General features: G+C 49.8%; 1 protein-coding gene across 2 annotated transcripts in view; it reads right to left on the bottom strand.

Moving 5' to 3' along the window:
* The window catches only part of LOC144510162 (glutamine--fructose-6-phosphate aminotransferase [isomerizing] 1), a 96,644-nt gene extending 80,990 nt beyond the window's left edge, over positions 1-15,654 (bottom strand). For both annotated transcript variants that reach the window (XM_078239573.1, XM_078239574.1), the window contains exon 1: positions 15,583-15,654. In XM_078239573.1, coding sequence (XP_078095699.1) covers positions 15,583-15,589 — 7 coding nt within the window. In that variant the 5' untranslated portion in view covers positions 15,590-15,654. The remainder of the gene's footprint in view (positions 1-15,582) is intronic.
* Between the last annotated feature and the right edge of the window lie 2,604 nt (positions 15,655-18,258).

Here is an 18,258-nt window from a genome sequence, read left to right as displayed (position 1 = left end):
ATCCAGAGGGTACATCTTGCTCTTGGCTGCTTAAGTTGGAACACTGAGGTCTTGGTATGGTATTATTTTTAATCATCATACACCCTTGCACAAGGCACCACTAAATCCTTGGGTTTAACGCCCCGAGTTTATTTTAAACTGAACTGAACCGAGAGTTTGCTTTACAGATTGTGCTTCTGTCCATGCTGTGGTTGCAGCTCTGGGACAGCCCCCGCAGCGGCAGTCAGTGACCCGAGAATGAAAGGCGCAGCTATTACTGGCAACCAGCCTTTCTGCGGTGAGGCATGCTGGCACAGTGGGTTAGCACTGCTGCCTCACAGCGCCAGGGACCCGGGTTCGATTCCCGGCTCGGGGCACTGTCTGCGTAGAGTTTGCACATTCTCCCCGTGTTTGCGTGTTTCCTCTGGGTGCTCCGGTTTCCTCCCACAGTCCAAAGATGTGCGGGTTAGGTGGATTAGCTATGCTAAATAGCCTCTTCGTGTCAAGGGGGGAATAGCTAGGGTAAATGCATGGGGTTATGGGGATAGGGCCTGGGTGGGATTGTGGTCAGTGCAGACTTGATGGGCCAAGTGGCCTCCTTCTGCACTGTAGGATTCTATAGGTGTTTTTGCGTCCACACTCTCAGCCACACTAAAGACGAGTGGCAATCGGCTATGCCCATGAGGCATGGGGTTGAGGCTGGAGTTTTCATAGGGAGAGGCATCGACTGGACATTGCAGACTTGCTTTGCAGAGAGGAGTGCCAAAGAGACTGCTAGCTCCCCGCCACAGGATGGGGGCCCAAACTTGGGAAGGAAGACAAGGAGGTCTTGCTCTCAAAGTCTGGAGCTCTCTGATCGAATCGGCAGCACATTCAATCTTCCTATTCCAACCTCACATGATACAAACAGAGACACAATCATTTGTACAATGCATTTTTTTATTCATTTGTGGGACATGGGCGTCGCTGGCTGGGCCAGCATTTATTGCCCATCCCTAGTTGCCCTTGGAAGGCAGTTGAGAGTCAACCACATTGCTGTGGGTCTGGAGTCACCTGGAGGCCAGACTGGGTAAGGACTGCAGATTTCCTTCCCTAAAGGGGCATTAGTGAACCAGACGGGTTTTTCTGACAATTGACAGTGATTTCATGGGCATCAGTGGATTCTTAATTCCAGATTTTTTAAAATTGAAATCAAATTGCACCATCGGCCGTGGCGGGATTCGAACCCTGGTCCCCAGAACATGAGCTGAGTTTCTGGATTAATAGTCCAGCAATAATACCACTCGGCCATCGCTTCCCCTCATACAGCCTGAAGTCCAATGCACATTCACTTCAGAGGTGCCAATTCCGGGTTCTGTTTTCCAAGACGTTCAGTCTAAAATTTCACTTTTTTGCATCTGCCAATGTCTTGGAAAGATGGGTTTAGATGTCATTTTGATTAAATATTTTCAGGTGTTCAGGGGAAAGAATAATTTTTTTTAAAAAAGTAGCTGGATAATCAGGCATTGCAGGACAGAAAATATAGTCAGCATTTCAGGCCTAAATCCTTCTTCAGTAATGAATATGGTGCTCCGGTTTCCCCTCTCAGCCCAAAGATGTGCGGGTTAGGTTGATTGGCCATGCTAAATTGCCCCTAAGTGCCCCAGGATGCGTAGGTTCGAGGGATTAGCTGGGTAAATGCTTGGGATTATGGGGATAGAGTCTGGGTGGGATTGTTGTCAGTGCAGATGCAATGGGCCGAACGGCCTCCTTCTGCACCGTAGGGATTCTGTGAGAGTGGCATGGTGGCACAGTGGTTAGCACTGCTGCCTCACAGCTCCAGGGACCCAGGTTCAATTCCGGCCTCAGCTCACTGTCTGTGTGGAGTTTGCATGTTCTCCCCATGTCTGTGGGGGTTTCCTCCCACACTCCAAAGACGGGTAAGTTAGGTGGATTGGCCACGTTAAATTGCCCTTTAGTGTCCCAAGATGCGTAGGTTAGATGGATAGGGGAGAGGGTCAGGGAGGGGGCCTGGGAAAGGTGCTCTGTCAGAGAGTCAGTGCGGACTGGATGGGCTGAATAGCTTCTGCACTGTGGGGATTGTATGATTCAAGATTGCGTGACTATGGAGGGAATCGCAGGGATGGGATGGTGACTGACTTATTACAAACACCACTGTCTACTCAGGCTAAATGGATTTACCTTCATTGAAATCCGGGGTGGCACAATGGTTAGCACTGCTGCCTCACAGCGCCAGGGACCTGGGTTCGATTCCCGGCTTGGGTCAGTGTGTGTGTGGAGTTTGCACGTTCTCCCCGTGTCTGCGTGGGGTTTCCTCCCACAGTCTGAAAGACGTGCTGGTTAGGGTGCATTAACCCGAACATGCGCCGGAGTGTAGCAACTAGGGGACTTTCACAATAACTCAATTGCAGTGTTAATGTAAGCCTTACTCGTGACTAATAAATTAACTTTTAAGTACAACCCACGCGCTCAAGGCTTTTTGCTCCTGCATTAGCACAGATGGCTGTGGCTCCACCGCTAAGGTTCATCATCAGATTTACATACTAACAATTTGGATTTATATAGCGCCTTTGACATAACGCCGAAAGCACTCCACAGGAAATAACTCACAGGAGCACTCTCTGTTATTCTAATCCCAAGCCAGTCAATGTAGTCTGAAGCAAGTCACCAACGCTTTACTTGATGATGCGTTTGTACAATAGAATGCAGAATTACAGACGTCTGTCCCTACCCACCAACGCCCCCCCCCCCCCCGCCCGTGTCTCAGCCTTATCAGTGTTCTGTGTACTTAATAAACAATGCTCCACCTTAACAACATAATGAACATACTATTAACACTGGCAAACAAACTGGTCATCCAGTCACACAAGATAGTTGGCAAACACATGGGAGGATTTTAGGAAGCGGGTGGGGAATTGGGAAGCCCACAGTTCAGTGTCAATGTTGGAGTGATTGAAATAGAATCCCGTAGAATCCCTACAGTACAGCAGGAGGCCATTCGGCCCATCGAGTCTGCACTGACCACAATCCCACCCAGGCCCTATTCCCATAACCCCACACATTTATCCTACTAATCCCTCTGACACTAGGGTCAATTTAGCTGGCCAATCAGCCTAACCCGCACATCTGTGGACAGTGGGAGGAATCCGGAGCACCCGGAGGAAACCCACGCAGACACGGGGAGAACGTGCAGACAGTGACCCGAGGCCAGGATTGAACCTGGGTCTCTGGTGTTGTGCGGCAGCAGTACTAACCACTGTGCCAGGGATGCACATCGGGAAATCACTAGAGGAACGCAGAGATCTCAGAGGGCCTCGGAGCTGGGGGAGGTTGCAGACAGGGTGGGCAAAGCGATGGAGAGAATTGAACTGAAAGCGAGGATGAGAACTTAAAAACCGAGGTGTAGGAGAAGCCACTAGGTCAGCGAGTGCAAGGATGATGGATGGATAGGACTTGGTCCGAGTTCTCAGCCGGGCAACATAGCTTTGGATGAGTTCAAATTTACCCAAGGTGGAAGATGGTGGGCTGGCTTCGAGAGTGTCAGAGTGGAGGGGGAACAAGGACAACGGATGAGAATTTCAGCAGAAGGCGAGCTGAGGTGGGGGGCACAGCTGAGCAACTTCACAGAGGTGGAAGTAGCAGATTCCAAAAGAGAAAATGCTGGAAAATCTCAACAGGTCTGGCAGCATCTGTGAGGAGAGGGAAGAGGTGACGTTTCAAGTCCAGATGACCCTTTGTCAAAGCTCAGTAGCAGTAGCTTTGGAAGTAGCAGTCTTCTGATGTTATGAAAGCATGGTCAGAACTCAACTTGGCATCAGGTATCACATCGAGGCTGACAGGGCGGCACGGTAGCACAGTGGTTAGCACTGCTGCTTCACAGCTCCAGGGTCCCAGGTTCGATTCCCGGCTCGGGTCACTGTCTGTGTGGAGTTTGCACATTCTCCTCGTGTCTGCGTGGGTTTTCTCCGGGTGCTCCGGTTTCCTCCCACAGTCCAAAGATGTGCGGGTTAGGTTGATTGGCCAGGTTAAAAATTGCCCCTTAGAGTCCTGGGATGTGTAGGTTAGAGGGATTAGCGGGTAAATATGTGGGGGTAGGGCCTGGGCGGGATTGTGGTCAGTGCAGACTCGATGGGCCGAATGGCCTCCTTCTGCACTGTAGGGTTTCTATGATTTCTATGAACTGTCTGAACTGGACTCAGACTTTCGCCAGGTATCAAGTCAATGGCCGGGGAACAGAGTTTGAGGCACAACAACAGATTCCCTGCTTGTTTCTATTGCCAGGACACTGAATCGATGCTTGTGCCATTCTGGCTCTGTACCGTCAATGAAAAACAAACCATGTCCCTCTATTGCAGTTTACACATCATATTGCTACCAATTTTCCCAGCAATTTATTGCTTTGCAAAGTTAAATTCAGTAATCACACAGAGTACCAAGAGAAGCACTCCTGTCAATGTTAATCGGTTGTACTCTCAGTCTCTTCTTGACCTTGCAACAAGGTCTAAGCACTCCACAAACGCTCAGTCTTTTCTTCAGAACTGAGAGTATGTTCTATGAAATCAGTGCAGGAACAAGCATTTGCGGAGGTTGCCCTCTGCCTCCACATTTTTAACTCGTTGAGCCGGAGACCGGTTTTATTCAGGCGTCACAGGGCAGCTTAATTTGTGACGACAGCACAAGTGAAGGCAAAAACTATCAAATTATATAGAGGTTGTGCAGCATAGAAACAGGTCAGTCAGCTCGACCGGTCCAGCTGCCTCCTTGGAGCCTTCCTCTTTGAACCCGCAATTCCTTTTTCTCTCCTGGGTAAACCCCCGTTGGATGTCTTTGTAATCCTCTCCTGACGGCTGCAACACCCACACCCCACCCAACAGTGTGGTTGACGGGACCCTCAACTGTGTCCGACCCATTTCCTGCACTCATGCCGGGGAATAGAGGGATATAAGCGGTTGGTCTAAATAGGACAACGTGATTGGCGCAGGCTTGGTGGGCCAAAGGGCCTGTTCCTGCGCTGTACCGTTCTGTGTGCTCTACTTCTGCCACCTTGGGCATGATTTCATCACCTAACTTATCTTCCTCACCCCTGTCGACATTCCCGAGGGCTGCTCGCTCCACAGCACCTGGCCCACTTCCCCATCACCCGGACACTTCATCCTTCATAACGACACTTTCCCATTCAACAGGTGTAACATCTGCCCTTTCACCCCACTGTCCAAGGTCCCAAACACTCTTTCCAGGTGAAGCAGCGATTCACTTGCACTTATTTCAATTTAGTCTCCTGCATTCGCTGCTCACAAGGCAGTCTCCTCTACACTGGGCAAATGCAGACCGTGTGCCCGCTTCGCGGAACACCTCTGCTTAGTATCAAGTGTGGCTCCAACCTTCCAGTCAGTTACTTGCCGTTGCAATTCACCATCTTGCTCTCATGCGCCATCTTCTGTGCTCTATCCGCGCCGACACTGCAGCGAAGCCCAACGCAAGCTGGCGGTACAGAACCTCACCTTCCGCTTCGGCACACTGCAGCTTTCTCAACTCAACATCGGGTTCAACAACTCGGAACGCTGACCTCCATTTTGAATTTTCTTTTTGGACATGTGTCAGTCCCTTTCTGGTTTCTGATCTCAGACAGTGCTGACCTTCGTTCTGTTGCTAAAACCTAGTCTGGGCTGGTGCCTTACAAAAGAAACACAACCATAGATGCTGACAATCTGAAATAAAAACAGGAAGTGCTGGAAAAACTCAGCAGGTCTGGCAGCATCTGTGGAGGGGAAGACACAGTTAAGGTTTGAGTCCACGTGACTCGTTTATAGATGTGAGGAAGAGTACATAGAACATAGAACAGTACAGCACAGAACAGGCCCTTCGGCCCACGATGTTGTGCCGAGCTTTATCTGAAACCAAGATCAAGCTATCCCACTCCCTATCATCCTGGTGTGCTCCATGTGCCTATCCAATAACCGCTTAAATGTTTCTAAAGTGTCTGACTCCACTATCACTGCAGGCAGTCCATTCCACACCCCAACCACTCTCTGCGTAAAGAACCTACCTCTGATATCCGTCCTGTATCTCCCACCACGAACCCTATAGTTATGCCCCCTTGTAATAGCTCCATCCACCCGAGGAAATAGTCTTTGAACTTAGTGATTAGTATTAGTGATTTGAAACATTAATTCTGTTTCTCTCTCCACAGATGCTGCCAGACCTACTGAGTTTATCCAGTACTTTGCTTTTTTTTCACTTTGAAGACAAAACACTCCTTTTTTTGCAGAAACCAGAAGGTTATGTTCAGCTTTCCACCAAGAGATACTGGAAATAAACAAGTCAGAGTGGACAAGTCAGGAGTGTGATGGAATACTCCCCACTTGCCTGGATGGGTGCAGCTCCAACAACACTCAAGAAGCTCGACACCATCCAGGATAAAGCAGCCCAGCTTGATTGGCACCACATCTACAAACATTCAATCTCTCCACCACCGACGCTCAGTAGCAGCAGTGTGTACCATCTACAAGATGCAGCAATTCACCAAAGATCCTTAGACGGCACCTTCCAAATCCACGACCACTTCCATCGAGGACAGGGGCAGCAGATACATGGGAACAGAACCACCTGCAAGTTCCCCTCCAAGCCACTCACCATCCTGACTTGGAAATATAATCGTCGTTCCTTCGCAGTCGCTGGGTCAATATCCTGGAATTCCCTCCCTCGCGGCATTGTGGATCAACCCACAGCATGTGGACTGCAGCGATTCAAGAAGGTAGCTCATCACCACCTTCTCAAAGACAACTCGGGATGGGCAATAAGTGCTGGCCTAGCCAGCGACACCCATGTGCCACGATTACATTTTTAAAAACCTGAAGAGAAAATGACTCAGCAATCAAAGGAGAAATGATAATTATAAGTCTGACGTTGATGATAAACAGAGGAGCATTATTAATGAGTTGGAAGGGATTGGTTTACCACACACACTTCAACAACGGATTTACGGTTGCCAAGCAGAATTCGTAAGAGTACAGAGATGAAGAAAAGGTGTACTTCTGTGTCCGATTCAGCCCAAAGTCTCGAGGGCAATATTGGGACAGAGCCAAAGTGCTCAGCAATGCACCGGTACCAAACTAAACTACTGGGGCTGATTACACCATGTCATGAATTAGCACGCTATGCTTTCACGTCTGGGACCTGGACTTGAATGCAGGCCACATGAACAAAATGAACGTTCCCTCTGTCTGCAGGCTGGCAAGACTGGCCGATCTTGACCCATTTCCTGGTGGACCTGGGCCAACAACTCAAAACTGCCTTTAATTTGATACTGAAACTGTGATCCGATCCAGCAAGGCTGACTGGTGTGTGCAAGAGCTGAGGTACTAGGTTGGGGAGAGAGTTGAGAGTTTTGCTCGGCACTCAATGGGGCATTGTTTGAGGCTGACATTGGGGTCTTTGACAGCGATGAGCAACAGGATACCTGACTACCAGTCCTCAGCCTGAGCCGACAGTCCTTGCTGACGACAGGAGTGGCACAAAACGAAAAGTGTTTCAGCTCCCAAGACCGCAAAGAACTACAAAAGGTGAATGTACCCAATCCATCACTCAAACCAACCTCCCCTCCATTGTCTACACTTCCTGCTGCCTCGGCAAAGCAGTCCGCATAATTGAGGACCCCACGCACCCTGGACATTCTCTCTTCCACCTTCTTCCGTCGGAAAGAAGATACAAAAGTTTGAGGACACATACCAACCGACTCAAGAACAGCTTCTTCCCTGCTGTCGTCAGACTTTTGAATGGACCTACCTTGCATTAAGTTGATCTTTCTCTGCACCCTAGCTATGACTGTAACACTACATTCTGCACTCTCTCGTTTCCTTCTCTATGAACGGTATGCTTTGTCTGTGTAGCACGCAAGAAACTACACAGCTTTCACTGTATTTAACTAATACACGCGACAATAATAAATCAAATCAAATGATAGGACACCAATCAACACAAACCTTCAGGCAAAACTTGGAAGGAGGGATGGGGAGGAGGGGAGATGGGAGCGAACGAGAATGAAATGGATGAGTTTGGGTTTGGATTTCGACATTTTAACAAGAGCTCCATTCGTCACTCTCTCTTTTTGGAGAGTTTATTTTTCAATTTTGAGAGCACCCTCCCATACACAGGAAATATCTTTCTAATGAGGACAGACTAAGGATGGAGCTGTTGGTTAATCACCAGGGAGCTGGATGGACTGCCAAACCCGACATCATAGCCAGGACCCATTTCCGTTCCGCTGTGACTCCACCTTGACTGCATTCCACCAATCTTGGCTGAGCCCAGAGTGAGGCAAATGGGAACAGCACATTCATTGCTGAACCTCAGGCTGACCCCTCCGCCGAGGAAAGAGGTTTGCACCATTCTAGCTTTCTGGCACACGTCTCAAGCTTGCCAGATGGGCACCCATTTCAATTCTTGCACCCAAAACCTCTGTCAAAGCTGTCAAAATGGCCGGAGCATCAGTCTGGGATGAGTGAACAGTGAAAAAGATGCTTCCACCGATTGATGAATCAGTGAAATGCAGGCAGACGACTCCGAAATTATTTTCCAGAGTGAAGGCTTTAAAATGCATCGAATCAATCATATTTACAGCACAGGCAGACATGAGGCTCATTATGCGTTCACAATGGCCAGCAAGTAGCAACCCAGCCCAATCCCACTCTTCCCCTCTTGGTCTGGGGCCTAATTAGCTTACAACGTGGCAAGTGCATGTTGACGTACTTTTCAAATGGTGTGAGAGTTACGAAACTAATACCTGCAACGGGCGGGGTTGCCGGAGGAGGAAAGGCGAGGCTTATACCTGCTGGCGTTTAGAAGAGCAACAGGCAACTTTATTGAGACACAAAAGATGGAGAGGCAACTTGACAGGATGATGTGGAGCAGATGTTTTCCTTTGTGGGAGAATCTAGAACGAGGGGTCACTACAAAAATGAAGGGTCACTCATTTAAAACAGATGAGGAAAATTCTTTCCTGCCAGAGGCTAGAGTGCGTTTGGAACCCTTTTCCCCAGGGATGGAAGCAGTGTCAGAGAATATTACAGTTTGGGAAGAGGCCCTTCGGCCCATCATCAATAAATAATTTTATGGCAGTGTGAATAGATTCTTGATAAGCAAGGGGATGAAAGGTTATCGGGGAGCGGGGCAGGCAGGAATGTGGAGTTGAGGATACTGTCACATCGGCCATGATCTTATTGAAGTAGACTCAAGGGGCCGAGTGACCTACCCCTATTCCTAATTCATACGTATTCAAGACTGCCTCTACCCTGCTTTCAGGTAGAGAGTCCCCATCACCTCGAGTAAAACATTTCCCATTCATCTCCTACCTCTTAACTTTCCCTCCCCCCCGCCGCCGAGTGTTGATCCTCAACCAAGAAGGGCAGCCATGGTGGCACAGTGGTTAGCACTGCTACCTCACAGCGCCAGGGACCCGGTTTCAATTCCGGCCTTTGATGACCGTCTGTGTGCAGTTTGCACATTCTCCCCGTGTCTGCATGGGTTTCCTCCGGGTGCTCCGGTTTCCTCCCACGGTTCAAAAGATGTGTAGGTTAGGTGGATTGGTCATGCCTAATGTGTGGGGTACTGGGATAGGGCTGGGGGAGAGGGTCTGGGTAAGATACTCTGCCATAGAGTTGGGTGCAGACTCAAAGAACCGAATGGCCTCCTTCTGCGCTTTAGGGATCCGAAGAGGATAGAACTTTCCACCTCTCATGCAACCACTTCCTTCCTACAGTGCGGTGACCAGAGTTGCGTGCAATGGCCCAGCCATGGTCTAACTAGTGTTTTTACACAGTTCCGGCATAACCTCCCAGCTCGTCACATGGAATTGGCGACTTGAGGGTGAGAACACATGCCATTTGAAGGGGATTGGATTTTACTTAGAAAGGGAGGGACAATCATTTTAAAAGTTAAGAGAAAGGACAGAAGAATGATCAAAAGGAACTCCAGCTGAAAAGAGAGATGTGCTTTTGGGGAGGGGGGGAGGGAGGGTTTACTTGTGAGAGTGGTTGGGAAGGGTGTAAACTAATATGGCAGGGGGATGGGAACCTTTGCAAGGATTCAGGGCAGGGGGAATTAAGAACAAGCAGAAAAGACTGTAAGGAGAATAAGGAAAGTGATCGGCAGAGAAATCAAGGGCCAGAGTCAGAGAAGGACTGAGTAAAAAAAATAGGAGGGAAAAGAAATGTTAAAACTGCACACCTTAAGGTTTTGTACCTGAATACTTGGAGCATTCAGAACAAAACGGATGAATTAGTTGCACAGATAGATAAAGGGGTTTGATATAATTGGCATTACGGAGACGTGGCTCCAAGGTGAGCAAGGATGGGAACTAAACATTGAGGGATATTCAGTGTTTAGGAAGGACAGTCGGAAAGGTGATGTTGCATTGTTGATTAAAGATGATATTGATACAATAATGAGGAAAGATATTAGCATAGGTGACGTGGAACCTGTATGGGTCGAGTTGAGAAGCAACAAGGGGCAAAGAACATTGGTGGGGGTGGTGTACAGACCACCAAACTGTAGAGGTAATGTTGGGAAAAGCATTAGACAGGAAATCTAATGTTAAAGGAACATCTGTGATTATGGGCGACTTCAATCTGCATATAGATTGGGAGAGTCAAATTAGTCACAGTAAAAGAGAAGAGGTATTTCTGGAATGCATGAGGAATGATTTTCTGGAGTAATACGTTGAGGAACCAACAAGGGAGCAGGCCATCTTGGACTGAGTGTTGTGCAATGAGGAAGTAGTTGGCAGTCTAGTCGTGAGAGAACCCTTGGGGACGAGTGACCATAATATGGTTGAATTCTTTGTCAAGGTGGATGGTGATTTGATTTATTATTGTCACATGTATTAGTATACAGTGAAAAGTATTGTTTCTCGTGCACTATACAAAGCATACCGTTCATAGAGGAGGAAAGGAGAGAGTGCAGAATGTCGTGTTACAGTCTCTCGGGTATAGAGAAAGATCAACTTAATGTGAGGTAGGTCCATTCAAAAGTCTGATGGGAGCAGGGAAGAAGCTGTTCTTTAGTCGGTAGCTACGTGACCTCAAACTTTTGTATCTTTTTCCTGAGGGAAGAGACTATGTCCAGGGTGCGTGGGGCCCTTGATTACCCTGGCTGGTCTTGCATGCGGTAGAGGTGATGGCCTAGTGGTATTATTGCTGGACTATTAATCCAGAAACTCAGCTAATGTTCTGGGGACCCGGGTTCAAATCCCGCCACGGCAGATGGTGGAATTTGAATTCAATAAAAAATATCTGGAATTAAGAATCTACTGATGACCATGAAACCATTGTCGATTATCGGAAAAACCCATCTGTTTCACCAACGTCCTTTAGGGAAGGAAATCTGCCGGTCTTGCCCAGTCTGGCCTAGGTGTGACTCCAGAGCCACAGCAATGTGGTTGACTCTCAACTGACCTCGGGCAACAATGGATGGGCAATAAATGCTGTGATGTGGAGATGCCGGCGTTGGACTGGGGTGGGCACAGTAAGAAGTCTCACAACACCAGGTTCAAGTCCAACAGGTTTATTTGGTAACACAAGCCACAAGCTTTTGGAGCGCTGCCCCTTCATCAGGTGAGTGGGAGTTCTGTTCACAAACAGGGCACATAAAGACACAAACTCAATTTACAAAATAATGGTTGGAATGCGAGCTCTTTACAGGTCAAGATTCGCATTCTCCCAGCCAGATCCTGGCTGGAGACAATACACATCTCTTTAACCTGTGCTTAACCCTCTCTCCACTCACATTGTCTGTACCTTTAAGACTTGATTGCCTGTAAAGACTCGCATTCCAACCATTATTTTGTAAACTGAGTTTGTGTCTTCATATGCCTTGTTTGCGAACAGAACTTCCACTCACCTGATGAAGGGGCAGCGCTCCAAAAGCTCCGAAGGCTTGTGCTACCAAATAAACCTGTTGGACTTTAACCTGGTGGTGTGAGACAATAAATGCTGGCCAGCCAGTGACACCCATGTCCCACATATGAGTAAAAAAAAATAGTCAATGACTAGCGGTGTTCCGCAGGGATCTGTGCTCAGACCCCAACTGTTCAGATTATATATTAATCATCTGGAAGGAGGAATGAATGTATTATCTCCAAATTTGCAGATGATGCAAAGTTGGGTGGGAGGGTGAGCTGTGAGGAGGATGCAGAGATGCTTCAGCGTGATTTGGACAGGCTGAGTGGGCAGCTGCAGTATAATACAGATAAATGTGAGATTTGATGAACAGCCAATGAATGGCAGAGCAGGCTCGAAGGGCCGAATGGGCTCCTCCTGCTTCCAGTTGCTATGTAACCAATGTTTTTGTGCTCTGTAACTTCTACAGTGTTGTTTCCTCACTCGGGACAATACAGTTGCAGGTAAAATGATTATCGTGGATGAAAAGTTGTGGATAAAAAGCGAAATTAATACGCTGAAATGTTAATTTCAATATTTTAAAAAACATTTTCAGTAGAATATCACTCCCCCCCCCAACAATTGTAAAGATAATGTTTCAAGATTTGATATTCCGAACAGTATAAGATCCAGTTGCACATTCATGTGGTGAAATGGGCATTCTCTCAAAACTAACAATGGTGCCTCATTGTCCAAGCTCCATGATGTGGAACCTGTGTCGGGGGAGTTGACACACTGCAAAAAACTACAAGTACACAGTTTCATTCACACCCTGACGCCACAGCCGACGTCACTACAGGGTGGGTAGCCCAGTGGCTATGTTGTGAGCTTGTAACCTGGAGACCATCAAACTGTTCAAATCCCACCTTGGCCACCAGAGTAATTTAAATTGAATGAAATAGAACCTGTAATTAAAAAGCTCGCCTAAGTCATAGAATCCCAACAGTGCAAAAGAGCCGTAAGGCCTGTCGGGAGTGCACCGACTGCCTAACTGAGTAACTTATCCAGGGCATCGCCCATAACCGCACACATTTCCCTTGGCTAATTCCCCCAAACCTACATACCTTGGGACGCAAAGGGGCAATTTAGCACGGCCAATCCACCTAAGCTGCACATCTTTGGACTGTGGGAGGAAACCAGAGCACCCGGAGGAAATCCAGGGTCCCTGACGCTGTGTGGCAGTAATGCTAACCACTGTGCTGGCGTGCCGCCCCCAGAGACTGAGTGTAACGATCTAGGGACCCGGGTTCAAATCCCAACTAGAATTCCAATTGTTGTACATGGCCATGGTGATAATGAAACTATGGGATTGCTGGAAAATCTGATTTGGTCATTGATGGAAGGCAATCCGTTGGTTCCGCTGGTCTGGCCTCCAGTTCTAAGGCAATGTGAGTGGCTCTGAACTGCCCTCTGAATTGGCCTGGCAAAGCACTCTGCTGTTTTCAAGGGGGCAACTTACCACCACCTTAGCAAGATCAATTTGGGGGAGCAATAGATGCTACTCTGATCGGCCCTGTGTACTCATGAATGAATACAAGGTTCAGAGTCAGGTTAGCTGCAGTGTCTGAAGCATCATCACGGCCAACTCCATCGTTATAGTGAACATCATGAATACTGTCGCGCTTGGCATCGAATTTATCGCCACTGCAAGTAGCGCAGCCAGTCACACCAGCCCTACTGTGGCATCGCAGCAGGTATGAGTATCACAACAAGCAGCATAACGTGACCCACTAGATTAAAGTTTATTTATTAGTGTCACAAGTAGGCTTACATTAACACTGCGATGAAGTTCCTGTGAAAATCCCCTGGTCGCCACACTCCTGCACCTGTTCAGGGACATTGCAGGAGAATTTAGCATGGTCAATCGACCTAACCTGCACATCTTTCGGACTGTGGGAGAAAACCAGAGCACCCGGAGAAAACCCATGCAGACACGGGGGAAAACATGCAGGCTCCACACAGACAGTGACCCAAGCCAGGAATCGAACCCAGGTCCCTGGTGCTGTGAGGCAGCAGCGTTAGCCACAGTGCCGCCCTTGTACTCTCACGGCCAGACCACTGTGGCATCAAAGATTGTCCTGGTCAGCCCAACGATGCTATCAAGGCAGGCATGATAGCTGCTGTCCCATCAAGACCATTATAGTCTCACGGTAGATGCCACAGCTAGTTGTGTTAGCCCACCTGTGCCATCACAGTGGGTGATGTGGTGAACCCTAATATGCCAAAGGCATGGTGACAGGCGCTGTCAGACCAGCGGACCCTAAGTCAGTATCACAACAGGCGTCCAAATGAGTCAATGTCATGGCAAATTCGATGGTAGCTGCTTTAGCTCTATTGTGGCATTACGACATCACCATAGATGTCACGGTGAACCCTAATGTGCCAAAGTCACGGCGAGTAGTGCCACAGCTAGTTCTAATGTGGTGTCATGGTGAACCCTAATATACTAATGTCGCGGTGAGCCCTAACATACCCATGTCACCGTGAACCCTAATATACCGACATCACCGTGAACCCTAATATACTTACATCATATACCAATGATGGCACAGTGGCTAGCGCTGCTGCCTCACAGTGTCAGGGACTCAATTCCAGCCTTGAATCACTGTCCGTTTGTGTGAGTTTCCTCCGGGTGCTCCAGTTTCCTCCCACAGTCCAAAGTTGTGCAGGTTAGGTGCACTGGCCATGCTAAATTGATCCGAGTGTCAGGGGGATTAGCAGGGTAAGTGTGTGGGGTTATGGGGGTAGGGCCTGGGTGGGATTGTGGTCGGTGAGCCGAATGGCCTCCTCTTGCACTGTAGGGGTTCGATGAGTCTATGATCACCGTGAACCCCAATACACCCACATCTCCGTGAACCCCAGTACACCCACATCTCCGTGAACCCCAGTACACCCACATCTCCGTGAACCCCAGTACACCCACATCTCCGTGAACCCCAGTACACCCACATCTCCGTGAACCCCAGTACACCCACATCTCCGTGAACCCCAGTACACCCACATCTCCGTGAACCCCAGTACACCCACATCTCCGTGAACCCCAGTACACCCACATCTCCGTGAACCCCAGTACACCCACATCTCCGTGAACCCCAGTACACCCACATCTCCGTGAACCCCAGTACACCCACATCTCCGTGAACCCCAGTACACCCACATCTCCGTGAACCCCAGTACACCCACATCTCCGTGAACCCCAGTACACCCACATCTCCGTGAACCCCAGTACACCCACATCTCCGTGAACCCCAATACACCCACATCACGGTGAACCCCAATATACCCACATCACAGTGAACCCCAATATACCCACATCACGGCGAACCCCAATATACCCACATTGGGGTAGGGAACAGAGTCAGACCTGCGAGCCGTGACCTGGTGGCACGGGGTGGGCGTCACAGCGAAGCCCAGCATCATGCCAGCCCCATTAGTTGATGGGTGGGTGTCATGTGGGTGCTGCCACAGAGCATCCATGGGTTGGGGTTGGCCATCCCACCCCCATCCATCCACACACCCCTTTCCCAGTCCCGGGGGCGGGGTGGCTCCTCTCTCCCCCCATTCGGGATTACCCTCAGCCTGGGCCTGCTGGGCTTTGCCTCAGCCTCGGTCCCCGGCTCTCACCCACTCTGGCCCCGGCCTCAGCGTGCCAGGCCCGGGAGTAACTCACCGCACATCCTGCCGGCTGCCCTCTCTCTCTCGGTCCCTCTCTCCCCGGCCTTCCTCCTCAGTGCCACCACCTCCGACTGGCGGCCCCGCCCCTCCTCTCCATTGGCCCAACCCCTCGCCCGGCCCACCACTCCCCGCGATCCCATTGGCCGCCGCCGCCGTCACTCGGGCGGGGGTGGTCCCGCCCCATCCTCCTCCCTTCCCCATTGGCCCAGCTCCTCGCCCCGCCCACCCACTCCCGCGATCCCATTGGCCCGCGCCACCGTCACTCACACCGAGGTGGCCCTGCCCCCCCCTTCCTTCCCCTCTCCATTGGTCCAACCCCTCGCCCCGCCCACCCATCTCCGCGGTCCCATTGGCCCGCGCCGCCGTCACCCAAGCCGACGTGGTCCCGCCCCCCTCCTTCTCCCCATTGGCCCAGCCACCTGCCCCGCCCACCCACATCCGCGCTCCCATTGGTTTTTGTCACCGTCACTCAACCCGATGTGGCCCCGCCCCTCCCTCCCTCCCCTCCCCATTGGTCTAACCCCTCTCCCCCGCCCAGCTACCTCCGCGCTCCCATTGGTCTGCGCCGCCGTCACTCAAGCCGAGGTGGTCCCGTCCTCCTCCCGTCCCCATTGGCCTAGCTTCCCGCCCCGCCCACACATCTCCGGGCTCCCATTGGTCCATACCGCCGTCACTCAAACCAAGTTGGCCCCGCCCCTCCATCCCTCCCCCCCTGTGACTGACAGCTCCGCTGGAGACGTGGCAGCAGCATGTCCCAGTCTGTGTGAATGTGGTGACTGTGTCTCAATGCAGCAGGGCTGGGGAGAGGGGCTGCAGCTCAGCCTGCGGTGCAGGTCCAGCTCCCATTAAAAAAAAGCCAGCATTGTTCAGGAAAGTCAGCCTTCCTTTGCCAGCTCAGATGAATCACAGAATTGAATAAATTCTGCACCTTATATCCTTCTCTGCTGTGCCCAGCAAACCCTGTAATTCTATCTCTCACTCTCTATGCTTTTAAAACTTTTCTAACTCTTTTGCTGTAACACTACATTCTGCACTCCTTTTTCCTTCTCTATGTACGGTATGCTTTGTATAGCGCGCAAGAAACAATACTTTTCATTGTGTGTGACAATGATAAATCAAATCAAATCGATGAATGTAATGTCTGTCCAGCGCGCAAGAAACAATACTTTTCACTGTATACTAATACACAAGGACAATTATCAATCAATCAATCAAGGCACTTTGGAGTGAGGTGAGGGGGGGAATTCTGCACTGTAAGGATTCTGTTCTCTCATTCACTCCCATTTGCTCATTCAGCAATGCATCTGTTTGTCATTTTTATAAATGACCTGGATGAAGGCTGTGGAAGGATGGGTTAGTAAATTTGCGGATGACACTAAAGTCGGCGGAGTTGTGGACAGTGCGGAAGGTTGTTGCGGGTTACAGGGGGACATAGATAAGCTGCAGAGCTGGGCTGAGAGGTGGCAAATGGAGTTCAATGCGGAAAAGTGTGAGGTGATTGACAGCTCCGCTGGAAACGGAGTCTTTTGAGTCCAAAGATGTGCGGGTTAGGTTGATTGGCCATGCTAAAATTTGCCTTAGTGTCCTGAGATGCGTAGGTTAGAGGGATTAGTGGGTAAATATATAGGGATATGGGGGTAGGGCCTGGGTGGGATTGTGGTCGGTGCAGACTCGATGGGCCGAATGGCCTCTTTCTGTACTGTAGGATTTCTATGATTCACTTTGGAAGGAGTAACAGGATTGCAGAGTACTGGGCTAATGGTAAGATACTTGGTAGTGTGGGTGAACAGAGGGATCTGGGTGTTCCATGTGCATAGATCCCTGAAAGTTGGCACCCAAGTTGATAGGATTGTTAAGAAGGCGTACGGAGTGTTAGCTTTTATTGGTCGAGGGATTGAGTTTCGGAGCTAGGAGGTCATGTTGCAGCTGGTGCGGCCGCACTTGGAGTATTGCGTACAGTTCTGGTCGCCGCATTATAGAAAGGATGTGGAAGCATTGGAAAGGGTGCTGAGGAGATTTACCAGGATGTTGCCTGGTACGGTGGGAAGGTCTTATGAGGAAAGGCTGAGGGATTTGAGGCTGTTTTCGTTAGAGAAAAGAAGGTTAAGAGGTGACTTAATAGAGGCATACAAGATGATCAGAGGATTAGACTGGGTGGATAGTGAGAGCCTTTTTCCTCAGATGGTGATAGCTAGCACGCAGGGACATAGCTTTAAATTGAGGGGTCATAGAAATCATAGAAACCCTACAGTGCAGAAGGAGGCCATTCGGCCCATCGAGTCTGCACCGACCACAATCCCACCCAGGCCCTACCCCCACATATTTTACCCGCTAATCCCTCTAACCTACACATCCCAGGACTCTAAGGGGCAATTTTTTAACCTGGCCAATCAACCTAACCCGCACATCTTTGGACTGTGGGAGGAAACCGGAGCACCCGGAGGAAACCCACGCAGACACGAGGAGAATGTGCAAACTCCACACAGACAGTGACCCGAGCCGGGAATCGAACCCGGGACCCTGGAGCTGTGAAGCAGCAGTGCTAACCACTGTGCTACCGTGCCGCCTGTGATAGATATCACCGTGCCGGTGATAGATATAGGACAGATGTCAGAGGTAGGTTCTTCACTCAGAGAGTAGCAAGGGCGTGGAATACCCTGCCTGCAGCAGT

This window comes from Mustelus asterias, chromosome 22, assembly GCF_964213995.1.
Source record: "Mustelus asterias chromosome 22, sMusAst1.hap1.1, whole genome shotgun sequence".
Classification (NCBI taxonomy): domain Eukaryota; kingdom Metazoa; phylum Chordata; class Chondrichthyes; order Carcharhiniformes; family Triakidae; genus Mustelus; species Mustelus asterias.
This window is presented reverse-complemented; position numbering and strand designations above follow the sequence as displayed.